Raw genomic sequence first — 26,184 nt, 5'->3', positions numbered from 1 at the left:
ATCGAGATGAAAGTTCCTACTCCCCACTAGTCCCCACACAGTGACAGCATTCCATGTTTACGGCACGCACAGACAGACAGAATATTCTGTAGGCTATAATAATATTACACTGCACTGCAGTGTGTGTGTTTTCTTAAGCAATTGATTAATGTACTCGTCCTCATTTCGATCAGGGCTTCAGTCTCCACTCTCCTCATTCGACCACGTCTATCCACGGTAACGGGACATCTTTGCGCTGCGTAAAATATGCCTTCTCCGTCTCCAACTGTGTTCAGCTCCTCACCCGCCACATTGTTTGCTTTATTTACTGCGGATTGCATTCACACCTGCACCGAATCGTAATCAAGTGCGATTGGAAGCGAAGCGAAACCCCCGTTTTTGCTCGGAGTAAAATGCGGTTCTTTGCTGCGCATTAGGATTCGAAAGAGCCTTCACACCTGCCAAACGAAGCGCACTTTCTGAAAATGCGCAGCAGGATTCGTTTTAATCGCAGCAAAGCTCTCTGGTGAGAATGTGACCTTAGTCTTAGTTTTAGTCGACGAAATCAACACTGGTGGTCACATCATAGCAACTACACAACCCCAGACCTCTCTAACTGTATATTTACAGCATTTCTGCACTTGAGCATTGAGCCTGGGTATAGTGAGAGAAAGTGAAAGACAGTGCACACAGGTCTGTCTCGAATCGTGAATGTGCCTTCAACTTAAGAGAATGGATGTTGCTTGATGATTCTTTTATTCTTTATTTTCTATCAAAGAAGATATTTTATGTGAGTATTAATGTTTGCAATTGGCTTTCATGGAGGGAAATGTGATATTCTTTTTCTGATTTCAACGTTTTGCGTGTGATGTTTACTGTTACTGTCAAATTAATGTTCCTTTTTTTCTAATTCAAGGGAAGTTTACTTTAATGTTTTTTGAATGAATCAGTCGATCGTTGTGTCTTACTGTATATTTGCACTGAAATGTACCTGCCTTAAATGTGAATGGGTCTTCACTGTGACAAAAATCAATAAATATTAAAAGAAAAGCATTCCAGTCAGACTCTGTGTTGATGTTGTCGACTTCTTCAGTGAAGAAAACTAAATGAAAAGTTAAGCTTTCAGTTCAAAAGGGATAGGGATTGTTTCCATTTAGGCCCTATGCAATCAATTCATAGACATGACACAAAGAACAACCAAATTCAATCTCATGTTGAATATATGATTTGGGGTCACATAGAGCACCGAAGTCCTGACGTAACTCGCTCAGTATGCACAGTGTGAGGATGATTGGGTTCAAAATAAAATAAAGTTAAGTTGGTCCAACCTGTATCATGGTAGAGTATGTTAATACAATAAAACTTAATCTGTATGGTAGAGTATTAACCCATAGAGCACCGAAGTCCTGACGTCACTCGCTCATCCCTTCGATTCCCCTGGTTCGCGGAAAGTAATTTCTCTATGGAGAATAACATGGGGTGATCTTAATATCGTCTACTATAAGCGTTGTGGTCCAAAAATAAACAAGCTGTCTCTGCGTTTATTGTCAGGGAGGTGTCTCTGTATCGTTTGCAACAGTCAGTCATTCATATATGATACAGTCTGCTTCTAGCGAAAATGTAACTAATTCAGCAGCAGTAACAATAGCATTTTCTCTCAGTCAGTTGATTCTTCATATCCATATGAGTGAAGCGGCCGGGATGACATGTTTATTATTCAAACACAGTTCTTATATGAGGCGATCTAAAATCCTCCTATGGGGATTATAATGCAAATAGAAAGTACATGAACCTGTGGATTTGCGCCCTCTACCGATATTGACGTCAGACTTCGGTGCTCGCATCTATTCGGGAACCCCTGTTGATGTTTTAAAGCATTATGTTATACTTTAGCTATTGAACAAGGAAAACAACCGCACACTGTCTTCAAATGCAGTGACCACCATTTATTTACAGGGAAATAGCAACGTTTCGACCTATATGCGGCCTTCATCAGGCTATCTTTAACATAAATCATCATACACTCAGGCATGAAGGAAGCATGAGTTAAGTCCGTTGCTCTCCCCAGGTTGGTGGAGGGTGTGTAGAGCCCAGGATCACAGTAGATGATTGGCACAGGGGTGAAAAATGGGTTACAAAATCGAAACAAAGAATCATCATCATCATCATGGCGGCCCCCTACGGTCGCAGCCCACCGGGAATATGCCCGGTATGACCTGTGGCCAGTCCAGCCTATTGACAAGAATATGGATTCTTGTCAATAAATATACAGCATCGTGCATGGCTACGCGAGTGTGCGGCCTTTTTTTCTCATGTACTGCCTTATAGGCCAGCACCTCATCAATACTGGTGTGTTATTTACTGCCTTATAGGCCAGCATGCACCTCATCAATACTGGTGTGTTATTTACTGCCTTATAGGCCAGCATGCACCTCATCAATACTGGTGTGTTATTTACTGCCTTATAGGCCAGCACCTCATCAATACTGGTGTGTTATGTACTGCCTTATAGGCCAGCACCTCATCAATACTGGTGTGTTATGTACTGCCTTATAGGCCAGCAGCAACTCATCAATACTGGTGTGTTATTTACTGCCTTATAGGCCAGCACCTCATCAATACTGGTGTGTTATGTACTGCCTTATAGGCCATGGCACCTCATCAATACTGGTGTGTTATTTACTGCCTTATAGGCCAGCACCTCATCAATACTGGTGTGTTATGTACTGCCTTATAGGCCAGCAGCAACTCATCAATACTGGTGTGTTATTTACTGCCTTATAGGCCAGCACCTCATCAATACTGGTGTGTTATTTACTGCCTTATAGGCCAGCACCTCATCAATACTGGTGTGTTATGTACTGCCTTATAGGCCATGGCACCTCATCAATACTGGTGTGTTATGTACTGCCTTATAGGCCAGCACCTCATCAATACTGGTGTGTTATGTACTGCCTTATAGGCCAGCACCTCATCAATACTGGTGTGTTATGTACTGCCTTATAGGCCATGGCACCTCATCAATACTGGTGTGTTATTTACTGCCTTATAGGCCATGGCACCTCATCAATACTGGTGTGCGCCCTTTCCTGTTCTGTCAACTTATTTGGCAAGGCCTGTGATCAAGGAAGCAAGAAACAGCCAGGCCCCGTTCCTTTCCAATATGGCTGCTGTGCCACACCTCACACAACTCATCCGAGTCATCATGGACAACAGATTGGAAAAGGACTTCTCTGGGGCTGTGAATCCAGGTGAGAATGAACGCTTCCCCAAGCCATCAGGACAGGGGTATATAACTGTAACATTTCAGAGATAGTAGTCTATGAAACTGCAACAGAACTATAAATGTACATTGTGGAAACAAATTAAATCAAATAACTTGAGCAAAAAAAGAAGTAGGCTACAAGAACAATTTTGCAAATGCTTCCCATTGTTGCAAATTACAAATAAATACAAGTGCAGAGGAAGAAGTGGCCGGCTGGTTTTAAGGCGTGGTGTTCATGTGTTCATGATCAGGCTGATCTGCTGATCAGCCTGATCATGAACACATGAACACCACGCGTTATTGATTGGAAGCGTTGCTTACCTCTACCTGTCTGTATTGATTCATCACAATCTTCAGTGTTTTCCAGACAGTGTGGCTTTGAAGCTCTGGTGTTTCTGTACCTTTGACTCCAGCATCCTTATTGCCACGTTTAGTAGCTTTTTTAATTAGAAGCAAAAGAACAGCTGAAACATGGAGCTGAGTATTAGAGATTCTTCTTGGAAAATGCAACACTAATTAAATGCTTAAAGGACCACTTTTCAACCTATCTTCATGTAATAGGTCCTCACTAATAATCATGAAAAGAATGGCGCAATTCTTTTCTACTTAGTCTGTGTCTCATAGGAGGCCTGTGGGCAGTTCAGAAACCGTCTTCCAGTGACATCATCGATGGGGAATACAAGCTAATAGAAACTAGTCCTGAAAATGGAAGCCATCGTTCTCACGATAATGACAATCTAAACATTTTTGTAAAGAAATCTTGTTTAAAAAAAATATCTGCCTAATGATGATGTCACTGGAAGTCTGAACTCTGAACTGCCCACAGCCCTCCTATATGAGACACAGACTGAGTAGAAAGAAAATTGTGCCATTTTTTCATGATTATTAGTGAGGACCTATTATATGAAGATAGGTTGAAAAGTGGTGAAGTGTTCAAAGTGTTTGAAGTGGTGAAGTGTTCACATTTAAACACTATTTTGCCATGACAGATGTCAGCCTGCTATTTTAGATTAATTGTGTCCTCACACAGACCATATAGAATACACATTTAGGCAAAATGAAACCACTTGGCAACCACTTTTAACTTGAATTGACTTCCACGTTTGTCCACATGAGGGCGACAAGGACCGTTGAATAAAAACGGATCAATGGAGTAAATGCTGTAAATTAATAACAGTTACTGTAAAGAACCCAAACACGTTTTCTACTGAACTTTTCTATATTCTGGGTGAACAGACATTGTTATTATGATCTTATTGTGAAACAAGTTGTTTTCCTTAGATTTTGAGTTTTGAGCCAAATGCTTTTATTTTGAAGGGAGTTTTGTGGGACATAGTTACCTGCGCACCGGAAAGAGGAAGTATGACATAATAACCAGACATGAGAGAGAGAGGAGACGCGTCTTTTTGCTGCTACTACAAAGCAAATCGCGCCCTTTTTACTGTTTGCCATTGATACATTCAATGTTTGTTTTAGCACCCCCCGAAGAGGCATAAGGTTGGTACACATGGACTGTGTTTGCAACGTACAATACAACAAGTTTGGAGCTAAAGTACTGTTGCTAAATATGCATTTTTTGATTTGTTTACATTCTGTTCAGTTCTGGTAGGCTACCGGTATATGGAATGAAACGTGTTTCTGCAGAAAAGGCACACAAGGATAACGCACTAATGCTAATAATAAATAATGCTACTCTTTCTGTAAAAGTGGGTTGTAAATGAAAGGTTATAATTGTACATGCAAAGGAAGGATTGCTATCACTGCAGTTCATACATTTTGGATAAAAAGGGTCTTTATTTCATGTCATTATATTATACTTAAAAAGGGTTAAAAAGAGGCATTTCATTACTTTTGGAGTTAAAAACAGCTTTAAAAGGGAAAAACGAGTTCTTTATAATAAATGCTTGTTGAGGTTAAAGTCTATTAATTGTAATGTGTTTACAGTATTTCTAATTTCTGAATGATGCTCAAAAGCCATGTAAAAAAGGAATTGTACTGTTTTGAATATGCTAGTTGGCTTACATTTGAAGATTGTGAGCTACAGCAATTTTATGGGAAAATATGTGTAATATTAACAGACTATTTTGTTTGTGTGTTCTTTATTTTCTTGTCAGTTCTTACGGTGGTTTATGGACTTAATAAATTCACTACCATCAGTACAAGTCTTGACCTTCTTTCGGCGGGGACCGCTACAGTTACATTTATCACACTATATTGGTTCGATGGATTTAGATGAATGTTGTTTCTGCCCCATGCTGTTCATTGAAACTGTAATCAAAGGGATATTTCACTTTAAAAACAATGTTGGATCATTTTACCGTCTACACAGGCTTTTGTGAACACCGGTAGTTGCTCGACTTAGTATTTAGATTATTTTATATCTCCCTTTTAACGATTAGATTCATCAAACACCTGTCCTTGGTTCTGCATGGTGACACATTTTCAATTACCTTTATTGTTACCGATTGTTTATTTTTCAAAAGAATATCTAAATAGTAGTAAATCGAGCAACTTAAACACTGTCCGGGGTTGTTCACAGATTTGCACCTGACAAAATGGTCCTCATCTCGCCTAGAATGAACAGGCAGACAATGACAAAATAAACTCGATTTGGGTTTTTTTTTTGTGTGATTTGTTTTTTGAAAAATCCCCCGCAGTCACACCTCACTTTTATTCTTCTGAGGGTAGATTCTGCCATTGAATGGATTTCAATTGAAATGGAGCGTTTCTTTTATTTTAGCATTAAATCCGCAATAATTAAGTGGCAGCAAATGGCTCCATTCCCATTGAATTGCGTTGGCAGAATCCACCTGATGGGTAAAATAAGTGTGGCTTGAATGTACACTTTTTTTGACTAGCTGTTGTCAGTCAAGGCAGGCAAGCAATTCTTTAGAGCTCGTCACACAAAACTAACAGTCAGTAGGCTACAGGTTCTAAACTTGAGGATAAATTACATTTTAACAAACACACCACCACACAATTATGAACCATTTTATTGATTAGCTTTGAACAAAGACAACTTGTTCAACAGCCTTTCATGATGATAAACACACACACCCTATAGTGTCACAATCATTTGAACAACTTTGACCATATTTTATACTTTGGCTATTGAAAAATAGCAGATATACATCACATAGCGTGCTGCGCTATGAGCTCATGTAGATTGCTATTTTTTTTATCTTCAATCTTTTAATAAATATATTTTAATAAATAAGCAGACCTACAAGCTCGTAGCGCGCCACCGAGTGGCGCGCTATGAGCTTGTAGGTCTGCTTATTTTGAAAAATCGAAGAACGACTGACATATAGAAACATAGCTTTTTCAGAAAACTGTCAGGATTTAGAAGACATTTATAGAATCGTTCCCAGGTCAAAATGGGTTAAATGTGCTATACATACAAATACAATTGATTTGATTTGAATGTTGGCGCCTGTGCCTAAAGGTTGCCTACCCCCCGTGGCGGTAAACAGATTGAGAGAACCATGGACACTTTAAAACAAAAACAACAACAACAACAACAACAAGCGTTAACCATTCAGAGGTATTTGTACACGGCCTTGTCCTGCAGCGTCTGAACCTCCAGCTTGACGGGGCACTTGTAGAAGTGCGAGAGCAGCGACTCCGAGTAGCCGATCAGGAAGTAGAACTTCTGCGGCGGCATCCTCTGCAGCATCAGAGCGCACACCGCCAGCACGTTGCCTCGCCGCTTGATCACCAGCTCGTCGGCCAGGCAGCCGTGGAACGTCCCGAACAGGAAGCGCCGCACGAAGACGTCCTCTATCGTCCTGTCGGCGGCCCCGCCCTCTCCCTGCAGGTTACCTGAAGAGAGGAGGAGTCAGTGGAAGGGAAGGAAGTGTCAGAAAAGCAAATCGCATCTCGGATTTCAAGCAGTGGTTTTCAACCGTTTTCACATCAAGGCCTCATTCTGTAGCGTTTGTGCATTTGAGCCACGGACCAACATTTGATAAGGTTTAGCCTCTCAGACCCATTTGAGCCACGGACCAACATTTGATAAGGTTTAGCCTCTCAGACCCATTTGAGCCACGGACCAACATTTGATAAGGTTTAGCCTCTCAGACCCATTTGAGCCACGGACCAACATTTGATAAGGTTTAGCCTCTCAGACCCAAATCTAAAGACTTTGGTAGTTTGGTTATCGTTTGGATACTTTTGTCCGCAATTCCAAGCTGTTTTGAATGTTGATGTGGTACTGTAGAGATAACATTGATCAAAAATAATTTAACTCTTGAGTGTAAAATGAAGGAGCTCTACAGAGGCAGACTATGACAGGATTACATGTTTACCCTGACCTGTGCATTAGCAAGCAATACGGAAAACAATGTTTTCACGAGCTCTGAGGTTTCACCAAATATAGCGATGATGGACCCGGTTCGTCTGCAATGAATGAATGAATGAATGAAGGATAAATAGATAAATGAGCAGAAACGTACTGGTATGCTGCGACAACCATCCTTTGTAGTGTCCGATGTGATGAGGGTGCAGTGCTTGCTCATAGGTCACGGGTTTGTCTCCTTTCCCCACGCGAATACGAGCGGCGTGATTCTGGCACACAAACAAACAAAGAGAGAGAAGAAATAAGAATCAGAAGAGAGACGGGACAAAGTTACATGTGCACTCGCCTCACACAGTTACAGAATACAGACGGATTACATTACATGTTGCTGCGTATACACTGTAAATCCCTGGAACATGTGAATGTGAAAAGAAACAAACACCAGTGTGTAATAATAAAATGCCAAAGGTTTATTGATGGTCATAAAATACTGTAGAACACGAGTTCACTCGAACACCTCACGAGAACACCTAGTGTTCGAATTCTAAACGTCTACTGTATATGACTGACTTTGATTGTAAAAACTAAACACGTTTGTGTGTTTAAAAAGTGTTACTGGTGATTAAACATGTTCTTCTGTTACAAATAAGTGTTTATAACCTAAACGCTTGGGTTTAGTGTGTGGGCAGACGTTGAGCCATTCTGGTTAGTGGTTCCCTTACCTTGCAGCACACGGTGGAGACGTGGAGGGCTCTGCTCGCAGCCGGACAGCACCAGATCGTGCCAGAAGACTTCACCAATGTTCTCTGGAGCCCAAAGATGACAAAACAAAAAGGTTTAATTTATTTTAATTACTTTTAAATGTGTATTTAACGTGACAGGCAGGCACTTCCCCATCTGTAAACAACAGTGGTGGAAAGTAAACTATCTAACTAACGCAGCCTGTTGTATTTAAGTGCAATTTGTAGGTGCATTATTACTTCAACTCCTTGGTCATTTATAACTTCTACCAGTGGCGTCAACTCCGTGGGTGCGCAGGAGCCGAAGCACCCACTGGCAAAATAATAAGCCAATAATAATAAGTTGCGGGGCGGGTGGGCACCTTAAAATATATAGGCTACTCTAAGGTGGGCACCCACTGTCGTTATAGGAACCTTCCGCCACTGACTTCTACCACACTACATGTCAGGGGCAAATATTATAATATACAATCATTTGATAGCCTTAGTTAGTTACTATGTATTTTGATACAACACATTAGGTTAGTGGTTTTCAACCCTTTTCAAATCAAGGCCCACTATTTATTTATTTAGTGCATTTGAGCCACCGTTTGATGACATTTAGCCTCTCAGACCCAAAACGTGCTGTATTGTGGTACCATTTAGGAGAGATAACAGGCAAACGAGTGAAATGAATGAAACCGGGTACATTTGGTTTCATTTTACACTCTCAGTCAAGAGTTAAAGATCTCCAACTCTCCAACTATCTAGCTGGGAACCACATGGAACACCGTACCTCAAGGACCACCGGTTGAAAACCACTGCATTAAGTTAAGTAACACAACGCAAGTAGCCTAATTAAAATCACCTTCACCAACTGCAGCATCAAAGCGATGAACAAGCAAGCTAAGCTCAATGATCTGCTTCGTCTCTGACGTGTGACTCTGTGGTGGAGCGGCTTTGAAATCCAGAACAAGACTTCTTATATATGGTTAGACCACACGTCCGCTCGGAAATACATCCCCATGACGTCACATCCGCAACCAAGCAAGCAGTCATATCCATATATGGAGTTTCAACGATATCTACGCAAATATGACGTCCGATCCTAGATCCGAGTCAGCTCAAATGAGTCAGCCCATGGCCCTTGATCTCTAATTAATTAATCTTTATGTCAGACTGAGGGGAATCCGTATCACAATAAAAAACACAAATTAAAAAAAAGAATAGAGAAAGATATCTACAATAAAGAGTTTCACCATGTTCTGTATCGAACATACAGACAATATGAGCCAATGGTTCCATAGTCTAGAGGAGAAGCTGACATATTAAGTCAAGTAGTCATTAGTCAACCAATTCATTCAAAGTATAGCCCAGTGTAGCCGCAAGCAACTTAAGATGCTATACATTTCCATCTGCATCAAAGTTACTTGCAACACCCTCCTTTGACAGCTTAGGTTATATACCTAAGGTTGTCTCTGTCAAGCTTTGGTTTCAGAAAAATCCACCTTATGAGCAAGTTAACTTTCTATCAATAAATCCAGTGCAGTGCTTATTCCTGTGTGTCTGAGTTTGGAAGCATACACCAGTGGTTCCCACAGTGGGGTCCTTGAGGTAGTTCCAGGGGGTCTCCAGCTAAATGATAGTTAGGAACCAAATAGACCCTTATGGTATGGGTCCGTAACAAATGGGTCCATTTTGGTACCATTTGTAGTACTCTCAGAGTTAAATTAACTAGTGGGGACTAGGGAGGACCCCTTTATAACCCCTTTATGATAGCTCTCAGACTATCAGTTATAAAAGGGTCCTTAATAGGCATTAAAAGGTTTTAGAGCCCTGATATAAGTTGTTTGCAGCTTTAATACTCCTCGAAGGGGTTCTAAATGGACCCAAACCTTTTCATGTCAAGGACCCCCAAATTGACACTAATTAGCCCGCGGACCCCCATTTGAAAAGATATGCCATGGACCCCCCCCCCCCCCATAAGAGAAGATTATTACGACTCTAGCAGTGATTCTCAACTCGTTTCATTTCAAGGTCCCCCAGTTTGACATGCATTATGCTACGGAGTACGGACCCCTTATTCCTTAATGGAATTTCTATCTCTGCATGGGACCCCCCCAATTTATATTGTAAAATCAATGCTAATTTAACTCTGAGAGTGTACAAATAATTGGACGCTCTCTGAGTTACAGACCCATTAGGGTCCATTTGGTTCCAAATGATCATTTAGCTGGGGAGTCGGGACCCCCTGGAACTCACCCAAGTACCCCTGGGGGTCCCCGGACCCCACACTGACAGAATGAAACTGATGGACTGTCATGTTTACGTCCAGGTAATATTTAACTGTTGTCATTCATTCGCTGGTCAAAATAAGCATTTATTTTCCAGTGGAGTTAAACACATAGCTGACGTAATTCAATCAGACTAAAGTCACAACATGATAAATGTCCCCTCTGTGAAGTATGACATTTCTAAGCTTGTTTTCTCACCAAAAACATCACGCTCCGAACGTTGCTCAAGGACGCAGCCATTTTTCCTCCCTCAGCTGAAGCAAAGGATTATGGGAAGTGTAGTGTCTTCAATCTTCACCTAATAATTACGATTTGCTACAAGTATAAGTAGAATTAAAAAGTCACATCACAATCTTTATATTAAATTATCAACTGACCACGGCAAATGTTTAGTTTAATAAACTTAGATTAAACAATAATAATAAATGTAAACTTGGAACTGTTTATTCAAGAGACGTTCCCGACGGACCATATATGGGGTCGCACAAACCGGACATTGCCAAAGCAGCGGTTGCCAAATCCGTCAATTATGAGGACATTATATATGACACATTTAGGCAGAAATAAACATAGTCTAGATAAATGATGTAACATTTAAACCAGTCAGTGGTTCTCAGATATTTCCATGCCATAGACCCAGAATTTCCCGAGATGAATTAATATCATGTATTTGTCCCTAACCAAACCCTGAAAATCGGCCAGGGGAGCCCGGTACCAGATTTGTGTTTGGAAGAATATTTCAAAAAAATTCCAAACTCCACTTTAAATATTCCAAAAAAGACTAAAGAAAGAAAGAAATAATCCACTGAAAATAATTGTATCAGTCGCTTTTTTGGGGCTTCTTTTCTTAGACCAGGAAACAAGGTTGCTTATTTCGCTAAACAACCAACCCTGGGACTGGCAACCCAACTGGGGTCTATTATTGGCTATAGTCTAGTGGGCTGCTCGGCTAGCGTTACTTAGCAAGTCCTCGTATTGTTTTGTTCCGTAAACAATACTTTTAATTTACCCGACTTTCCACCGATAATAAACTAAACGAAGTGTTGTTTTTTGGTATCGATGGCGTCGCCGCTGCAGATGACGGAAATGTACGACCACGCTCTGCTGGGCGTGCTGCAGCACGTCGGGAACATCCAGGACTTTCTGCAGGTCTACTTCGGCTTTCTGTACCGCAAGACCGACTTCTACCGCCGGCTGGTCCGGCCCACCGACCGCATGGGCTTCCCCCCCGGGGCGGCCCAGAGCATGGTCCTCAAGGTGCACTTTAACACCCTTTTATAACCCTTTTATTTAACCCCCCCAGAGCATGGTCCTCAAGGTGTAGTTATAACCCTTTATTTAACCCCCCAGACAGAGCATGGTCCTCAAGTAGCCGCTTTCCATCGTTCACCCGTAGGGTCCCTTAGCATTTATTCCACTGTCTATGGTACACACATCTGTACATAATATGTACAGATGTGTGTACCATAGACAGTTGTTATATTATAACAAGCTCCGTTCAGGCCGTGCTGCGCTCTGCTTAAGACAAGTTGTCGTGAGACGTTTCAAAGATGCATAACACTGCGACACTAGGTACACACAACTGTAAAATAGATTAACACTGGGTATGTCCACAGCTCAGTCTAGTCCTGGCCTAGACTGAGCTGTGGACATTGCTCTCTGCCCTTATGTTTCTATGTATGTACCGGTAATTGTATTTTCTTTTTTGTCCTGTGTTGTGTCAAATGTGTGTATATGTGTTGCATACAAGGGCAGCTGCATCGCAAGACAACTTTCAGTGCAAACTGACAATAAAGTTCTATATCATCATATCATATGTCACTGTGGGTCAAACGTTTTAATAGTTTAGGTGAACTCTCCTAGCCCCTCCTATGTCCAGCTTGTGTTGTTTGTGCTAACACAAACGTTGTCCTGCACAAACATTAAATCCCGCTGACAATGAATGGAAAAGATTGTTCGTGTAAAACACAAACCTTAAAGGTAGAGTAAGTGATTTCACTTAATTCAAATATCACTTATTTTTTTTTGTTTTGTTGTGATAATCCTCTCTACTATAGAGTGTGCTGACCATATAAGGAGTTCCTCCCTGTCCCCAGTTAACCCCTGGGGGTCAAAAAACCTTAGGTTACGTTTTTGGCTCTCTATCCTGATTGGACGAAGGCTTAGGTCCCACAGCCAAAAACGAAACCTAAGGTTTTTTGAGTGAAATCACTTACTCCACCTTTAAAGACGAAGGTGAGGAGGAGGACGTAAATCCTGATTGGCTGGCCCGGAATGAGATGATGTATGACGATAAGATCGGGCCCTATCACTTCACAGACACAGGTGTGATTTCTTTTTTTAATTACATTTCCCAGACATTCAAGTTGTTTGAGCGCGTGGCGGAGCAGGACCGAGAGAGACAGCAGACGGAGGAGAGCACCAGGCTCGTCCCGCCTCCTCCAGCGGCCATTCAGGAGGTGGAGGTGGAGACTCCACAGAGGACGGAGGAGGAGTCATCGTCATCATCATCATCATCATCATCAACGGCCCGCCAGAGTGCTGCTGTGGCTGCACACAAGACGGAGGCCTCCTCCTCCTCCTCCTCCTCCAGCAGCGCTACCATGGAATCATCCCCATCCTCCTCCTCCTCCTCCTCTTCCGGTCCTCAGCTCCTCCCCCCAACCAGCAGCGCTCCTGTCCAGACGAGTGCTTCACAGGGAGACCAGAGACTTGGAGCCAGTGCCAAACCATCAGCAGACGCGTTAGTAGGCTTAGTTGTAAATGCTCTGTGCTGTGTATGGTTTTGTTTTGTTTTGTTTGGTGTGTCTCTTTTTCTAGATATTTTTTGGGGGGGCTTTTCTGCCCTCTACACACCCTCCACCAACCTGGGGAGAGCAACGGACTTGAACTCATGCTTCCTTCATGCCCGAGTTGCTCCTTTTACACCTGACAGGGGGGAAGTTTCCCTGGTTGGACGTAGCGCGTGGAAGGTACACACACGTTATTCCAACCAGTTCCTTTCCCCTCCATCAGGCGCCCCGGCTGGCCAGGGGGAGGCAGTTTAGACACCAGGATTACTGCATGTTTTTGTGAGGGTACCTACCCTAGGGGACACGGGGAGAACATGTGAGGGTACCTACCCTAGGGGACACTGGGAGAACATGTGAGGAGGCCCTTGTATAGTTATTATTAGAGAGACAGGAAACGAGTAGAGAGATAGAGATAGAGAGATATACTTTATTAGTCTCCACGAGGAAGAAATTTGTCTTAGACTGAATGGGTCAGGGGTGTTGAGAGGGAGGGCTTACTTATCTGCGAAAAGAAAAGCCTGGTCACAACGTAAGGCAGAGAAGCTATCGGCGGATTGTATCCTCCGGAACAGCCGTCAAATGTATTTTCCCCCGGATACGATATTTTCCCGACCAATCACAACACTTTGTTTCATTCGCGGAGAATGTAAACTGATTTGTAAAAGCATCAACGTCATTTCCTTGGGCAATACTTCCGCTAAAATCCCGCAACCTCCGCTGATAGTTTTTTCAGCGGAGGTCTTGCCCAGAGTGCTGTCGGGGCTGCTTTAGAGCCTGTATGTGAATCGCTGTCAGTCTGCATTAGCGCCTTAACCACTACTAGGTCATTGGCTTCCTGTGTTGTATCAGTATGTTATGTTTTATATGGTTAAGAGGATTTATTATATTTATTATATGTTGGTGGATTATTAAACTGTCAATGAATACTTCTATAAATGTACCAACATGAGCTAAAGGTGCGATTTGAGCAGTGCCATCCCCGTCATCGAATCAAATCAAACTTTATTTCTAGAGCACATTTACAAAGACCAGAAGGTCCTGTACAAAGACTGTACAGGATCATAAAACAAGCATACAGTCAACACAAACGGCATAGCAAAACAACACAGGTTAATTAGGTCAAACGTCATTGAAAGCCATGGAGAAGAGATGGGTTTTAAGTAAAGACTTAAAGGCCTCCAAGGAGCGGGCAGACTCCGGGGCAGTCGTGGGATGGCACATACAATGGCACAAAGTATATGTTGGCAAGACACTAAAATAAGTGTCTCTCTGGCTGTGGACCGGTGTCGGCATCAGTAGGTTTGTTTTTGTCAGCGTTTGTTTTCGTCAGTGCTGATAAGATAACGCCAGTTGTGATTCCTGTCACCTTTTGCACTCCCTCCCTTCGCGTTCCAAAAAAACATTAGGTGACTAAACGAACACGGCTTAGAGACATAAAGTATAGTAACTACTTTGTCACCTTGATGAATGCCTAGACCGTGTAATTCCTTCTCATATGCTGTATGATTATGTGTAAAGTAGCCTACATGCCCCTTGAGTTAATTAAGATCTCTCATCAACAATTATTTCAGGGGGTTTAAAATATAATATGATCTTGCACTTATAAGTCAAACTGTGGATGATGGCTTCTGCAAAATGCCTAAATAATATTTGTCTGTGGATTACTGATAAGAGCCCTTCCACACCAAGAACGACTGGTAAAGGTTTTGAGCTGAAGCGAAGTGCAGTATTATAACATCTATTATATTTACCATTTAGACCTGAGGCCGATTCTACAAATGTCTAAATCCTAAAAGTTTTCTATGGGCCGATTCATACTCCTATTTTAGAGCCGAATAAAAGTCGGTTCAGGCTCTGTAGAGCCTACAATGTGACGTCATTTGGCTCTGTAGAGCCTACAATGTGACGTCATTTGGCTCTGTAGAGCCTACAATGTGACGTCATTTGGCTCTGTAGAGCCTACAATGTGACGTCATTTGGCTCTGTAGAGCCTACAATGTGACGTCATCTGGCTCTGTAGAGCCTACAATGTGACGTCATTTGGCTCTGTAGAGCCTACAATGTGACGTCATTTGGCTCTGTAGAGCCTACAATGTGACGTCATTTGGCTCTGTAGAGCCTACAATGTGACGTAATTTGGCTCTGTACAGAGCCGGATGACGTCACATTGTAGGCTCTAGAGCCTACAATGTGACGTAATTTGGCTCTGTAGAGCCTACAATGTGACGTAATTTGGCTCTGTAGAGCCTACAATGTGACGTCATTTGAGGTTCGGGGGGGGGGGGGGGGCGTCCTAAAGTCGACTCTTCGGTGCTACTGAAAATTTCTGACGAGCCGAAATCATTTCGGCACTACAGCGCCGAAACACAGTGGTAAAATAGGAGTATGAATCGGCCCTATGTCAGTGGTGCTCAACCTGTTTCATGTCAGGAACCCCCAGAATTATCCATTTGGCCGTGGACCCCCATCAAAACAATGTGTTGTCCCTGGAACAACTTTGAAAGAATATATATTCAACGACTTGCGTCACAATAGCTAAAGTATAACGTTAGTATAATGTATAATGCTTAAAAGTTAAAACTCCAAAAGGGGTTCCCGTACAGAATGGGTTAAACAATTTAAAAGAAATACATATCTCCACTAGATAGATGATGAAATAGTCAGACTATCTGACTACGAGGAGACATTTCCAACATGTTTAAAGTGGTGTTCTGTGCATCCGTTTTGTTGTTTGTTTCAGGGGTCAGGAGAAGTTCCAGTCGGACCCAGAAAGCTATAATGGTGCGGTGAGGGAAAACTACACCTGGTCTCAGGACTACACGGACGTGGAAGTCCGCGTCAAAGTCCCTAAAACAGTCGTCAAAGGCAAACAGGTGAATAAAGACTCTCCAGGACTCCCCAGAGCCTTATTTATTCTTGAATCGGTCTTAAAATAAACCATGTGGGAAAATAGAAGAAGCTCTCAACAACGCATTGTGAGCTTGTAGATCGTCTGTTGCTCCACAACCTCAGATGAATCGTGCTTCATCTGCTATACATACAAAGTCTATCGCAAATTGATGGTTGCGATTCAAATTAGTTTGTACAAATTCGTTTTTATACTTTGGCTATTAATGAAAAGCAAAACTTTTGCACACCTACAGGTGCGTAGGAGAGGGTACGGTGCCCCAAAAATGAAAAAGAAAAGATAAAGATAGCCTGATGAAGGCCGCGCATAGGCCGAAACGTTGCTAATTCCCTGTAAATAAAAGTTGGTCACTGCATTTGAAGACAGTGGGCTGTATTTTGCGTGTCTTAAGTACCAGGTCTTATTGCCTAACTTGAGTAAACAACATCCGGTCCGTCCGGAAAAAGGGTCCGTGTTTGTACATGGAATGGGCGCTACAATGTAACGGATTAAATAACCCCCCCGGGGCAATTAAAAGTGTCAACGGTGTGGTCAGGTGGTGGTGGACCTGCAGAGCAGCGGTGTACGGGTCTGTCTGAAGGACGGAGCGGAGGACCGCGTACTGGTGGAGGGGGAGCTGACGCACAAGATCAACCCTGAGGAGTCCCTCTGGAACCTGGAGCCTGGACGCTGTGTGGTCGTGAGTATACTGGAGCCCTGCATCTGTATTTAAATACCTGGAGACTGTCTGGTCGATGTGTGGTTGACAGTAGAGCCCTGCATCTGTATTTAACCCATTCTGAACGGGAACCCATTTTGGTGTTAGCACTATGTTATGCTTTAGCTATTGAAAAATAGCAGATCTACAAGCTCATAGCGCGCCACCGAGTGGCGCGCTACGAGCTTGTAGGTCTGCTATTTTTGAAAAATCGAAGAACGACTGACATTTTTAGAATCTGATCTCGGGTCAGAATGGGTTAATCAGACCAGTGTGTGTCCAGTGGAAACCTCGTATGAATCTGATCTCAGGTCAGAATGGGTTAAATACCTGGAGCCTGGTCGCTGTGTGGTTGACGGTAGAGCCCTGTGCCCATCGCTATTTAAATACCTGGAACCCGAAGACGCTGTGTGGTTGTCACAACCACACAGCGTCTTCGAGGTGTTCGGGTTCCCGGTATGTATAAAAACACTGCGGTCTCGGAACAGGCGGCCAAAATCAAACCAGCGAGCCTCGCTACCTGGAGCCTGTCTGGTCGCTGTGTGGTTGTGAGTATACTGGAGCCCTGCGTCTGTATTTAAATACCTGGAGCCTGTCTGGTCGCTGTGTGGTTGTGAGTATACTGGAGCCCTGCGTCTGTATTTAAATACCTGGAACCTGAACACGCTGTGTGGTTGTGGGTATACTGGAGCCCTGCGTCTGTATTTAAATACCTGGAGCCTGTCTGGTCGCTGTGTGGTTGTGAGTATACTAGAGCGCTGCGTCTGTATTTAAATACCTGGAACCTGAACACGCTGTGTGGTTGTGGGTATACTAGAGCACTGCGTCTGTATTTAAATACCTGGAACCCGAACACGCTGTGTGGTTGTCACAACCACACAGCGTGTTCGAGGTGTTCGGGTTCCCGGTATGTATAAAAACACTGCTCGGTCTCGGAACAGGCGGCCAAAATCAAACCTGCATCCTCCCGCAATAAACCAGATGTAGAGCTTACAGATATAAGATATACATACCCATATTGTCCAGAATATAACACGACCCCCATTTCTTTTTAAGACTCATTTGTGGAAAACGAACATTAAATGTCAAATAGTCTAGTCCCCGATTTACAACACGATTTACAACACGACCCAAATTTCCATTTTGAAAAATGATATGAATGTCTTCATGCCGAGGAGAACGTGATGTCCTGCACTGTACAACGCATGTGGAGTCTCTCCTCTCTCTTTGTGTGTGTTCCCAGCTAACACTCGGTAAGGCTGGAGAGGTGTGGTGGAGTGCGTTACTGATGTGTGTGTGTGTGTGTGTGTGTGTGTGTGTGTGTGCGTTCCCAGCTAACGCTCAGTAAGGCTGGAGAGGTGTGGTGGAGTGCGTTACTGACTGTGTGTGTGTGTGTGTGTGTGTGTGTGTGTGTGTGTGTGTGTGTGTGTGTGTGTGTGTGTGTGTTCCCAGCTAACGCTCAGTAAGATGGGAGAGGTGTGGTGGAGTGCGTTGCTGAAAGGAGAACCAGAGATCGACATCCAGCAGATTAACCGTGAGCGCTCCATGGCCACGGTGGGTGAAGATGAGCACGCCGTCCTGGACAGACTGACCTTTGACTACAACCAGAAGCTACAGGGCAAGCCCCAGAGCCATGAGATGGTGAGGAGACCACACATATATATACTGTTTATCTGCCCCAGAGCCATGAGATGGTGAGGAGACCACACATATATATACTGTTTATCAGCCCCAGAGCCATGAGATGGTGAGGAGACCACACATATATACTGTTTATCTGCCCCAGAGCCATGAGATGGTGAGGAGACCACACATATATATACTGTTTATCTGCCCCAGAGCCATGAGATGGTGAGGAGACCACACATATATACTGTTTATCTGCCCCAGAGCCATGAGATGGTGAGGAGACCACACATATATATACTGTTTATCTGCCCCAGAGCCATGAGATGGTGAGGAGACCACACACATATACTGTTTATCTGCCCCAGAGCCATGAGGGTGAGGAGTCAGGACCACACATATATACTGTTTATCTGCCCCAGAGCCATGAGGGTGAGGAGACCACACATATATACTGTTTATCTGCCCCAGAGCCATGAGATGGTGAGGAGTCAGGACCACACATATCCTTCCGTCTGTCTGTCTATCTCTCTTATCATACAGCATGGTACAATGTCGTATTATCACACTAAATCCTACTATACCAAGTCTAGATGTACAATTTACAATTTAGGCATTTATCAGACGCTCTTAATCCAGAGCGATTTACATTAAGCAAGAACAAAAAAGCATGGGAATACATCACATAAAAACATTTATCATGAAACATGCGTAAGCTAAGAAAGTAACAGTGGAATATCTATATAATGAAACTATACATATAAACTATACATCTATACTACTATGCTACACATATGTACTATGGCGTGCTATGACTACATACAATGCACTTATGCCGTCTACATAACATGCTATAAGTCTGTATCAAATGCTATCTAAGTCTACAGAAATGCTACGTGTATGTATGTAAGTATAGAGCGCAGAAGTCCTGGCGTCACTCGCTCATCCCCTCCATTCCCCTGGTTCACGGAAGTAATTTCTCTATGGAGAATAACATGGGGTCATCTTAAAATAGTTTCATATAAGCGCTGTGGTCCAAAAATAAACAAGCTGTCTCGGTGTTATATTGTCAGGGAGGTGTCTCTGTATCGTTATATTGTCAGGGAGGTGTCTCTGTATCGTTATATTGTCAGGGAGGTGTCTCTGTATCGTTATATTGTCAGGGAGGTGTCTCTGTGTCGTTATATTGTCAGGGAGGTGTCTCTGTATCGTTCTATTGTCACAGTCAGGGAGGTGTCTCTGTATCGTTATATTGTCAGGGAGGTGTCTCTGTGTCGTTATATTGTCAGGGAGGTGTCTCTGTATCGTTATATTGTCAGGGAGGTGTCTCTGTATCGTTATATTGTCAGGGAGGTGTCTCTGTGTCGTTATATTGTCAGGGAGGTGTCTCTGTATCGTTATATTGTCAGGGAGGTGTCTCTGTATCGTTATATATTGTCAGGGAGGTGTCTCTGTATCGTTATATTGTCAGGGAGGTGTGTCTGTATCGTTATATTGTCAGGGAGGTGTCTCTGTATCGTTATATTGTCAGGGAGGTGTCTGTATCGTTATATTGTCAGGGAGGTGTGTCTGTATCGTTATATTGTCAGGGAGGTGTGTCTGTATCGTTATATTGTCAGGGAGGTGTCTCTGTGTCGTTATATTGTCAGGGAGGTGTCTGTATCGTTATATTGTCAGGGAGGTGTCTCTGTATCGTTATATTGTCAGGGAGGTGTGTCTGTATCGTTATATTGTCAGGGAGGTGTCTCTGTATCGTTATATTGTCAGGGAGGTGTCTCTGTATCGTTATATTGTCAGGGAGGTGTCTCTGTATCGTTATATTGTCAGGGAGGTGTCTCTGTATCGTTATATTGTCAGGGAGGTGTCTCTGTATCGTTATATTGTCAGGGAGGTGTCTCTGTATCGTTATATTGTCAGGGAGGTGTCTCTGTATCGTTATATTGTCAGGGAGGTGTCTCTGTATCGTTATATTGTCAGGGAGGTGTGTCTGTATCGTTATATTGTCAGGGAGGTGTCTCTGTATCGTTATATTGTCAGGGAGGTGTCTCTGTATCGTTATATTGTCAGGGAGGTGTCTCTGTATCGTTATATTGTCAGGGAGGTGTCTCTGTATCGTTATATTGTCAGGGAGGTGTCTCTGTATCGTTATATTGTCAGGGAGGTGTCTCTCTATCGTTATATTGTCAGGGAGGTGTCTCTGTGTCGTTATATTGTCAGGGAGGTGTCTCTCTATCGTTTAAGACAGTCAGTCAGTCACTCATATATGATACAGTCTGTTTCTAGCGAATATAAATTCAGTAGCAGTAACCACAGCCTTTTCTCTCAGTCAGTTGATTCTTCATATCCATATGGGTGCAGTGGCCGGGGTCTAAAATCCCCCCCCCCCCCTATGGGGATTACAATGCAAATAAAAAGTACATGAACCTGTGGATTTGCGCCCTCTACCTCTACCGACATTGACGTCAGACTTCGGTGCTCTATTTTGTTCCAAAACAGCGGGAGACCCTGATGTGATCACCCCCTTGTTGTCCGTGTTGTGTCTCCACAGAAGGTGCACGAGATGCTGAAGAAAGGCTGGGATGCAGAAGGCTCTCCGTTCAGAGGCCAGCAGTTTGACCCCACCATGTTCGACATCCCGCCCAGCGCTGTGCAATTCTAAAGCCCCCCCCCCCGTTGTTATTGTTCTTGTTGTTTTGTTTTTTTTACCGTTTTCTCGGTCGATGAGGACGCACACGTGCAGAAGACAGACCGTCTATATACGAGTTTTCCAAGGGTATAAAAAAAACGAGTATAAACGTATTTATACGGCGTTTAAACACGAAGCCAAAATGCAAAGCGACGGGTTCAGTTTTACAGGGGATCGCAGCAGGGCTGACCTTTATGTTATGGACGCGCCGTCGCTGCTCAGTGTCGTCGGGTAGGAACCGCCTATATCTCCGTATTTCAACTTCTGTCTAAATTAATCTATCCTGATTATTAGAGTGTTTCACGAGAGTAGTGAAAACAGCAGATCGACAAGCTCTTTGACCCGCTGTGTTGTGACGTTTTGTACTGTAGATCCATACGCCGTGGGCTTGTAGATCGGGGCTATTGTCACTACTTCTGTGCTTTTGCACGCGCAGGGTTTCCACCCGACCGTGACGATTCATATCGTTTGGAGAGGAAGGGGCATCGAACACGTTTTAGCCAATAAGAGGAACTCGTGATCAAAAGCGTTTCTTTTGCGTTTTCTGTTCAATGAGTTCCGGTATGATTGTCTCATGCTGTTGTCGTTCATACTGTACCCACAGTGTGTGTGTTTGTCGTTCATACTGTACCTACCCTACAGTGTGTGTTGTCGTTCATACCTACAGTGTGTGTTGTCGTTCATACCTACAGTGTGTGTTGTCGTTCATACCTACAGTGTGTGTTGTCGTTCATACCTACAGTGTGTGTTGTCGTTCATACCTACAGTGTGTGTTTGTCGTTCATACCTACAGTGTGTGTTGTCGTTCATACCTACAGTGTGTGTTGTCGTTCATACCTACAGTGTGTGTTGTCGTTCATACCTACAGTGCGTGCCGCACCACTGAGAGGGATTACATACACGAGATGAACATTGATCAGTTGAGACCATAAGGACCATCCCTCCCTGAAAAGGCCCGTCTGTCCGTCGTTTAGACATTATGGATATGGACTTAGGGCCGATTCATAGTCCTATTTTAGAGCCGAATAAAAGTCGGTTCGGCTCTGTAGAGCCTACAATGTGACGTCATTTGAGGTTCGGGGGGGGAGGGGGTACCGTCCTAAAGTCGCCTCTTCGGTGCTACTGAACATTTCTGACGAGCCGAAATCATTTCGGTACTACAGCGCCGAAACAGCGGTAAAATAGGAGTATGAATCGGCCCTTAGATCAGTGGTCCTCAAACCTCTTCATGTCAAATGCCGAATAGATAATGTCTTTATTGGGCATTTGACATAAACATGTTGGAGAACCACTGCTTTAGAGGTGCCCGGCCACCTAAACCATGAACATGTAGGAGAGCCACTGCTTTAGAGGTGCCCGGCCACCTAAAGACACCTTAAAATCATTGAAGAGAGTCGCTGCACACTCATAGCTCTATCGATGCCAATTAAAAATAAAGAAATGAGGAGAGGGTGGACATGAAATGAAGGTACTTTATTGATAATGTTAAAATTGCCAACATTTTTCGACCCACAAAGGAGTCTTCATCAGAGCTATTGTCACAAACTGTAAAGGGCCATTTCCCCTCCGCTCCACAAGGAGACTCCACAATGGTTCGACTGATACTTGCCCATGTTTGTTGGCGTTTTAGCATTATTAATAAAGTACCGATTGATTTTATATCCACCCTCTGCTCATTTTTATTATTTTTCTATTTCATTTTTTGTTCTCGGAACGCCTTCTCTTCATTATTTCGGTCACTTTGATCTTTTTGAAGCACCACCAGATAACCTTTGAAATGTTTTCTGCACCTCCGTTGAGCACAGTCTAGTTGATTCTATTTTTCCGCTTAAATAAAAAATAAAACGTTTGAACGAATTGACATGGACAGCTAGCTACGAGTGTGCCGTATAACTCTATGTTTTCAGTCTTTATTTTTTATATTTATTTTACCTTCATTTTCCATAATGTACGTATGCATCGTGTCTGCATAAAATTAATAAACAGTTGTGTGTGTAAATAAGGATCGTACCGGAAATTCTTATTCTGTAGAAATGATGTTGACAGGGACATTGTCAACAACGGCATACGTCATTAGTATATTCTCTCTGTAATGAATCTGATAGAATAACTACATTGAAATAGATGTTTTTAGAAAAGCAAGCAGACCATAGACCACCATACCATAGGCGCCCACACCTTTTTGACTTGAGAGCTTCTTTCAAAATGCCCAGCTAAACAAGATCTTACTCACCTTTTTTATTAATCTCATTGCTGAAAAAATTGCCTTTGGAATAGTGGCGCTGATGTTACATATAAGGTGAAAATGTAATTGTTCTTTTGGTATAACTTTGTAATGCTACTGACGTTTGTGTGCAACATTTGAGCTGACAGGCCATTTTCATGTCAATCAATCAAGTCACCTTAATTCAAGTGATAGATTATATACATTTAGGGGCATGCCATGTGGTCTATACCTGCACAGCCTTTGTGATCTACTGGTAGATCACGATCTACCTTTTGGGCACCCCTGCGGCATAGACAAACCCCCACTGAGCTCTATAGCCCAGTGGTTCCAGCCCAAATGGACCCTTATGGGTCTGTAACTCAGTCATGGAACCAAATTGACCTGTTGGGGTCCGTGTTGTACACTGCGATACTGCCCCTGCCGCTCCGATTCTCCGGCTGATCTCCTTCGTCGTCGTCGTCCTCCCCTCACTCGTGAACAAGATACTTAACCCATGTTGGTGTTTTAAGCGTTACGTTAAACTTTAGCTATTGAAAAATAGATCTAGCCACCGACTCACTGGCCTTGGAACGCCTCGGAATCCCCCAGGATGAAGTCACTAATGTTGCTCTGGAGAGGGAAGTCTCTGGAGCTCTCTGCTGGAGCTGTTGCCCCCGCGACCAGACTACGGATAAGCGGTTGAAGATGGATGGGCAGTAGGACACCCAGATTTAATTTGGGCCTATATATTATATATTATGGTAATTAAACTCACACCACAGGTGGGCAACAGGTTCTACCCAAAATACCACCGATTGACAAGCCCAGCTCTGAGCTTTTCTTGTTTTGTCATTTCTTTTTTTTTTTTACTTTTAATTAGAAATGAACAACAGTAGTAGCTGTAGTGAATTCACCAGAATGTGTTTCGCAGTCATTACAATTTACAATTTAGGCATTTAGCAGACGCTCTTGATCCAGAGCGACTTACATTTAAGCAAAAACAAAAGCATGGCATACATCACATATATATCAAAAGTAGTTATCATAAATCATGTTTATGATAACTGAGGTCACTGAGGTGACTGTAGGCTACTTTGACCACTTTTTTACAATAATTTACAATCTACAGTAAACTCGCATAACGTCGTTGTGAGCTTGTAGATCTAAGCTCACATAACGTCGTTGTGAGCTTGTAGATTGGCTCTGTTTTTGGATAAGGTTCTAGAATTGTAGATGCTGCATGGGTTCAAATGAAGTGTTTCTTCCACCAGGTGGCAGTAAAGGGTTACAAGGAGGAGTTGTGTAAAGTTTGATCATTGATGGCAGTGACTCAACTCTCTAGTCTAGACTACAAAACCTTGTTTCAATTCAACTGCACGTTTTACACAAATAGGCCTATACTGAGTGACAACTTAAACATTCAATGTGTTTTACAACAACAAGCTACAGCTGCTGAACAATGGACAAAACACGCAGCATAAACAAAAACCGAAATGAGAGTAGCCACCACACAACAGCAGGTGAACTCAATGCTCCAATTATAAATCCAAAGTGTGTCAACTCTTATCCGAGACATTTAAAGGATTATTTTACAAACGGACACAACGAGAGATGAACTTGTGGATTCTACAAAGAGCAGACAGACAATAAACAAAACCAACTGAAGAACAATGCAGGAGCAAAAGGCAGGGAGGAAGCGCCACTTCATCTTAGAAGGTAAGGCTCATCTAGAATATAAATATAAATGCTGTTTAATTTAGTTACAATGCTGTGTGTTGCCGACATGACGTGTTGTTGCTACTTAATTATTGCGCAGCTGTGCACTTTGATGAGGTTAATTAGATGCTGTTTGGCTGCTGGTGCTTAAAAGGTCCCCATGAATAAAAAGCATAAATCACAGACATGCTTGGTTGTGTATTTAGAAGAACATTGTTTGATTTGTGGTGCATATTTGTTTACATTATATTAGCTGAATGTCTGGTTAACCGGGTGCCCACCCGCACCGCAACCCCCCCCCCCCTCCCTGTGTTTATTAGTTTGCTAATAAACACACATTTTATTAGTTTGCTAATAAACAGTGGTGCGCTTTCATGCAGTTCACAACGAACACATTACATTGTTTCAGCATGTTTCAACATTTCAGCATGATCAATGATCAACAGTAAATCATTTAATTGTTTCAGCCATAAGCGTGGGACGATGACGACGAAGATTTATTCATTTATTTCCCCCAGATGGTCTTAACAATGCCATGATTTGACCAGTATTATTACCAATCTCGTACACGTACACCATTGCTCACGAAAGCAAGATCCTTGACCCAAACACAGCCACTGCATCTTACCTTTTAATTAAAAGTAAAAGTAGGCTGAGGAAAAGGAACAGTTTGAAGTGAACTGTTAACCGGACACTGTTTTGGGATATTTTGGCTGAGATGACTCTCAAGTCAGCGTTTGATTGATTGATTGAAAATTGTATTAACAGTTTGTAGAATTACAGTACATTTCAAGCACAAACTCAATACAGAGACTGTTAACTGTGAGTGGACGACCCAATTAAGCATTACACTTGTTTACAACAGGGTCCACATTGTTCAATTCATCAAAACATTTAGAGACATACAAATAGACACTTCTATATAGTTAAAGAACAGAACAGGAATTCATCATAAAGGAAGCAAAAAGGGAAAAGATATATATATATATATATATATAT

At 42.7% G+C, this 26,184-nt stretch overlaps 2 protein-coding genes across 2 annotated transcripts; one reads left to right on the top strand and one right to left on the bottom strand.

The window, feature by feature from the left end:
* Positions 1 to 6,549: 6,549 nt before the first annotated feature.
* mrps24 (mitochondrial ribosomal protein S24) lies at positions 6,550 to 10,804 on the bottom strand. The gene is made up of 4 exons (XM_080765907.1): positions 10,753 to 10,804; positions 8,264 to 8,347; positions 7,699 to 7,810; positions 6,550 to 7,066 (listed from the first exon to the last, which is right to left on the bottom strand). The coding sequence occupies exons 1-4, from the start codon at positions 10,792 to 10,794 to the stop codon at positions 6,783 to 6,785; spliced, it is 522 nt and encodes a 173-aa protein (XP_080622033.1). The 5' UTR covers positions 10,795 to 10,804; the 3' UTR covers positions 6,550 to 6,782.
* Positions 10,805 to 11,472: 668 nt separating this feature from the next.
* nudcd3 (NudC domain containing 3) lies at positions 11,473 to 23,254 on the top strand. The gene is made up of 6 exons (XM_080765319.1): positions 11,473 to 11,811; positions 12,912 to 13,297; positions 16,087 to 16,219; positions 16,790 to 16,933; positions 18,404 to 18,592; positions 21,126 to 23,254. The coding sequence occupies exons 1-6, from the start codon at positions 11,614 to 11,616 to the stop codon at positions 21,234 to 21,236; spliced, it is 1,161 nt and encodes a 386-aa protein (XP_080621445.1). The 5' UTR covers positions 11,473 to 11,613; the 3' UTR covers positions 21,237 to 23,254.
* The last annotated feature ends 2,930 nt before the right edge of the window (positions 23,255 to 26,184 follow it).

This window comes from Protomyctophum bolini, assembly GCF_963924005.1.
Source record: "Protomyctophum bolini genome assembly, chromosome: 6".
Lineage (NCBI taxonomy): Eukaryota > Metazoa > Chordata > Actinopteri > Myctophiformes > Myctophidae > Protomyctophum > Protomyctophum bolini.
The sequence above is the reverse complement of the archived record's forward strand: the minus strand, read 5'-3'. Positions and strand labels throughout refer to the sequence as shown.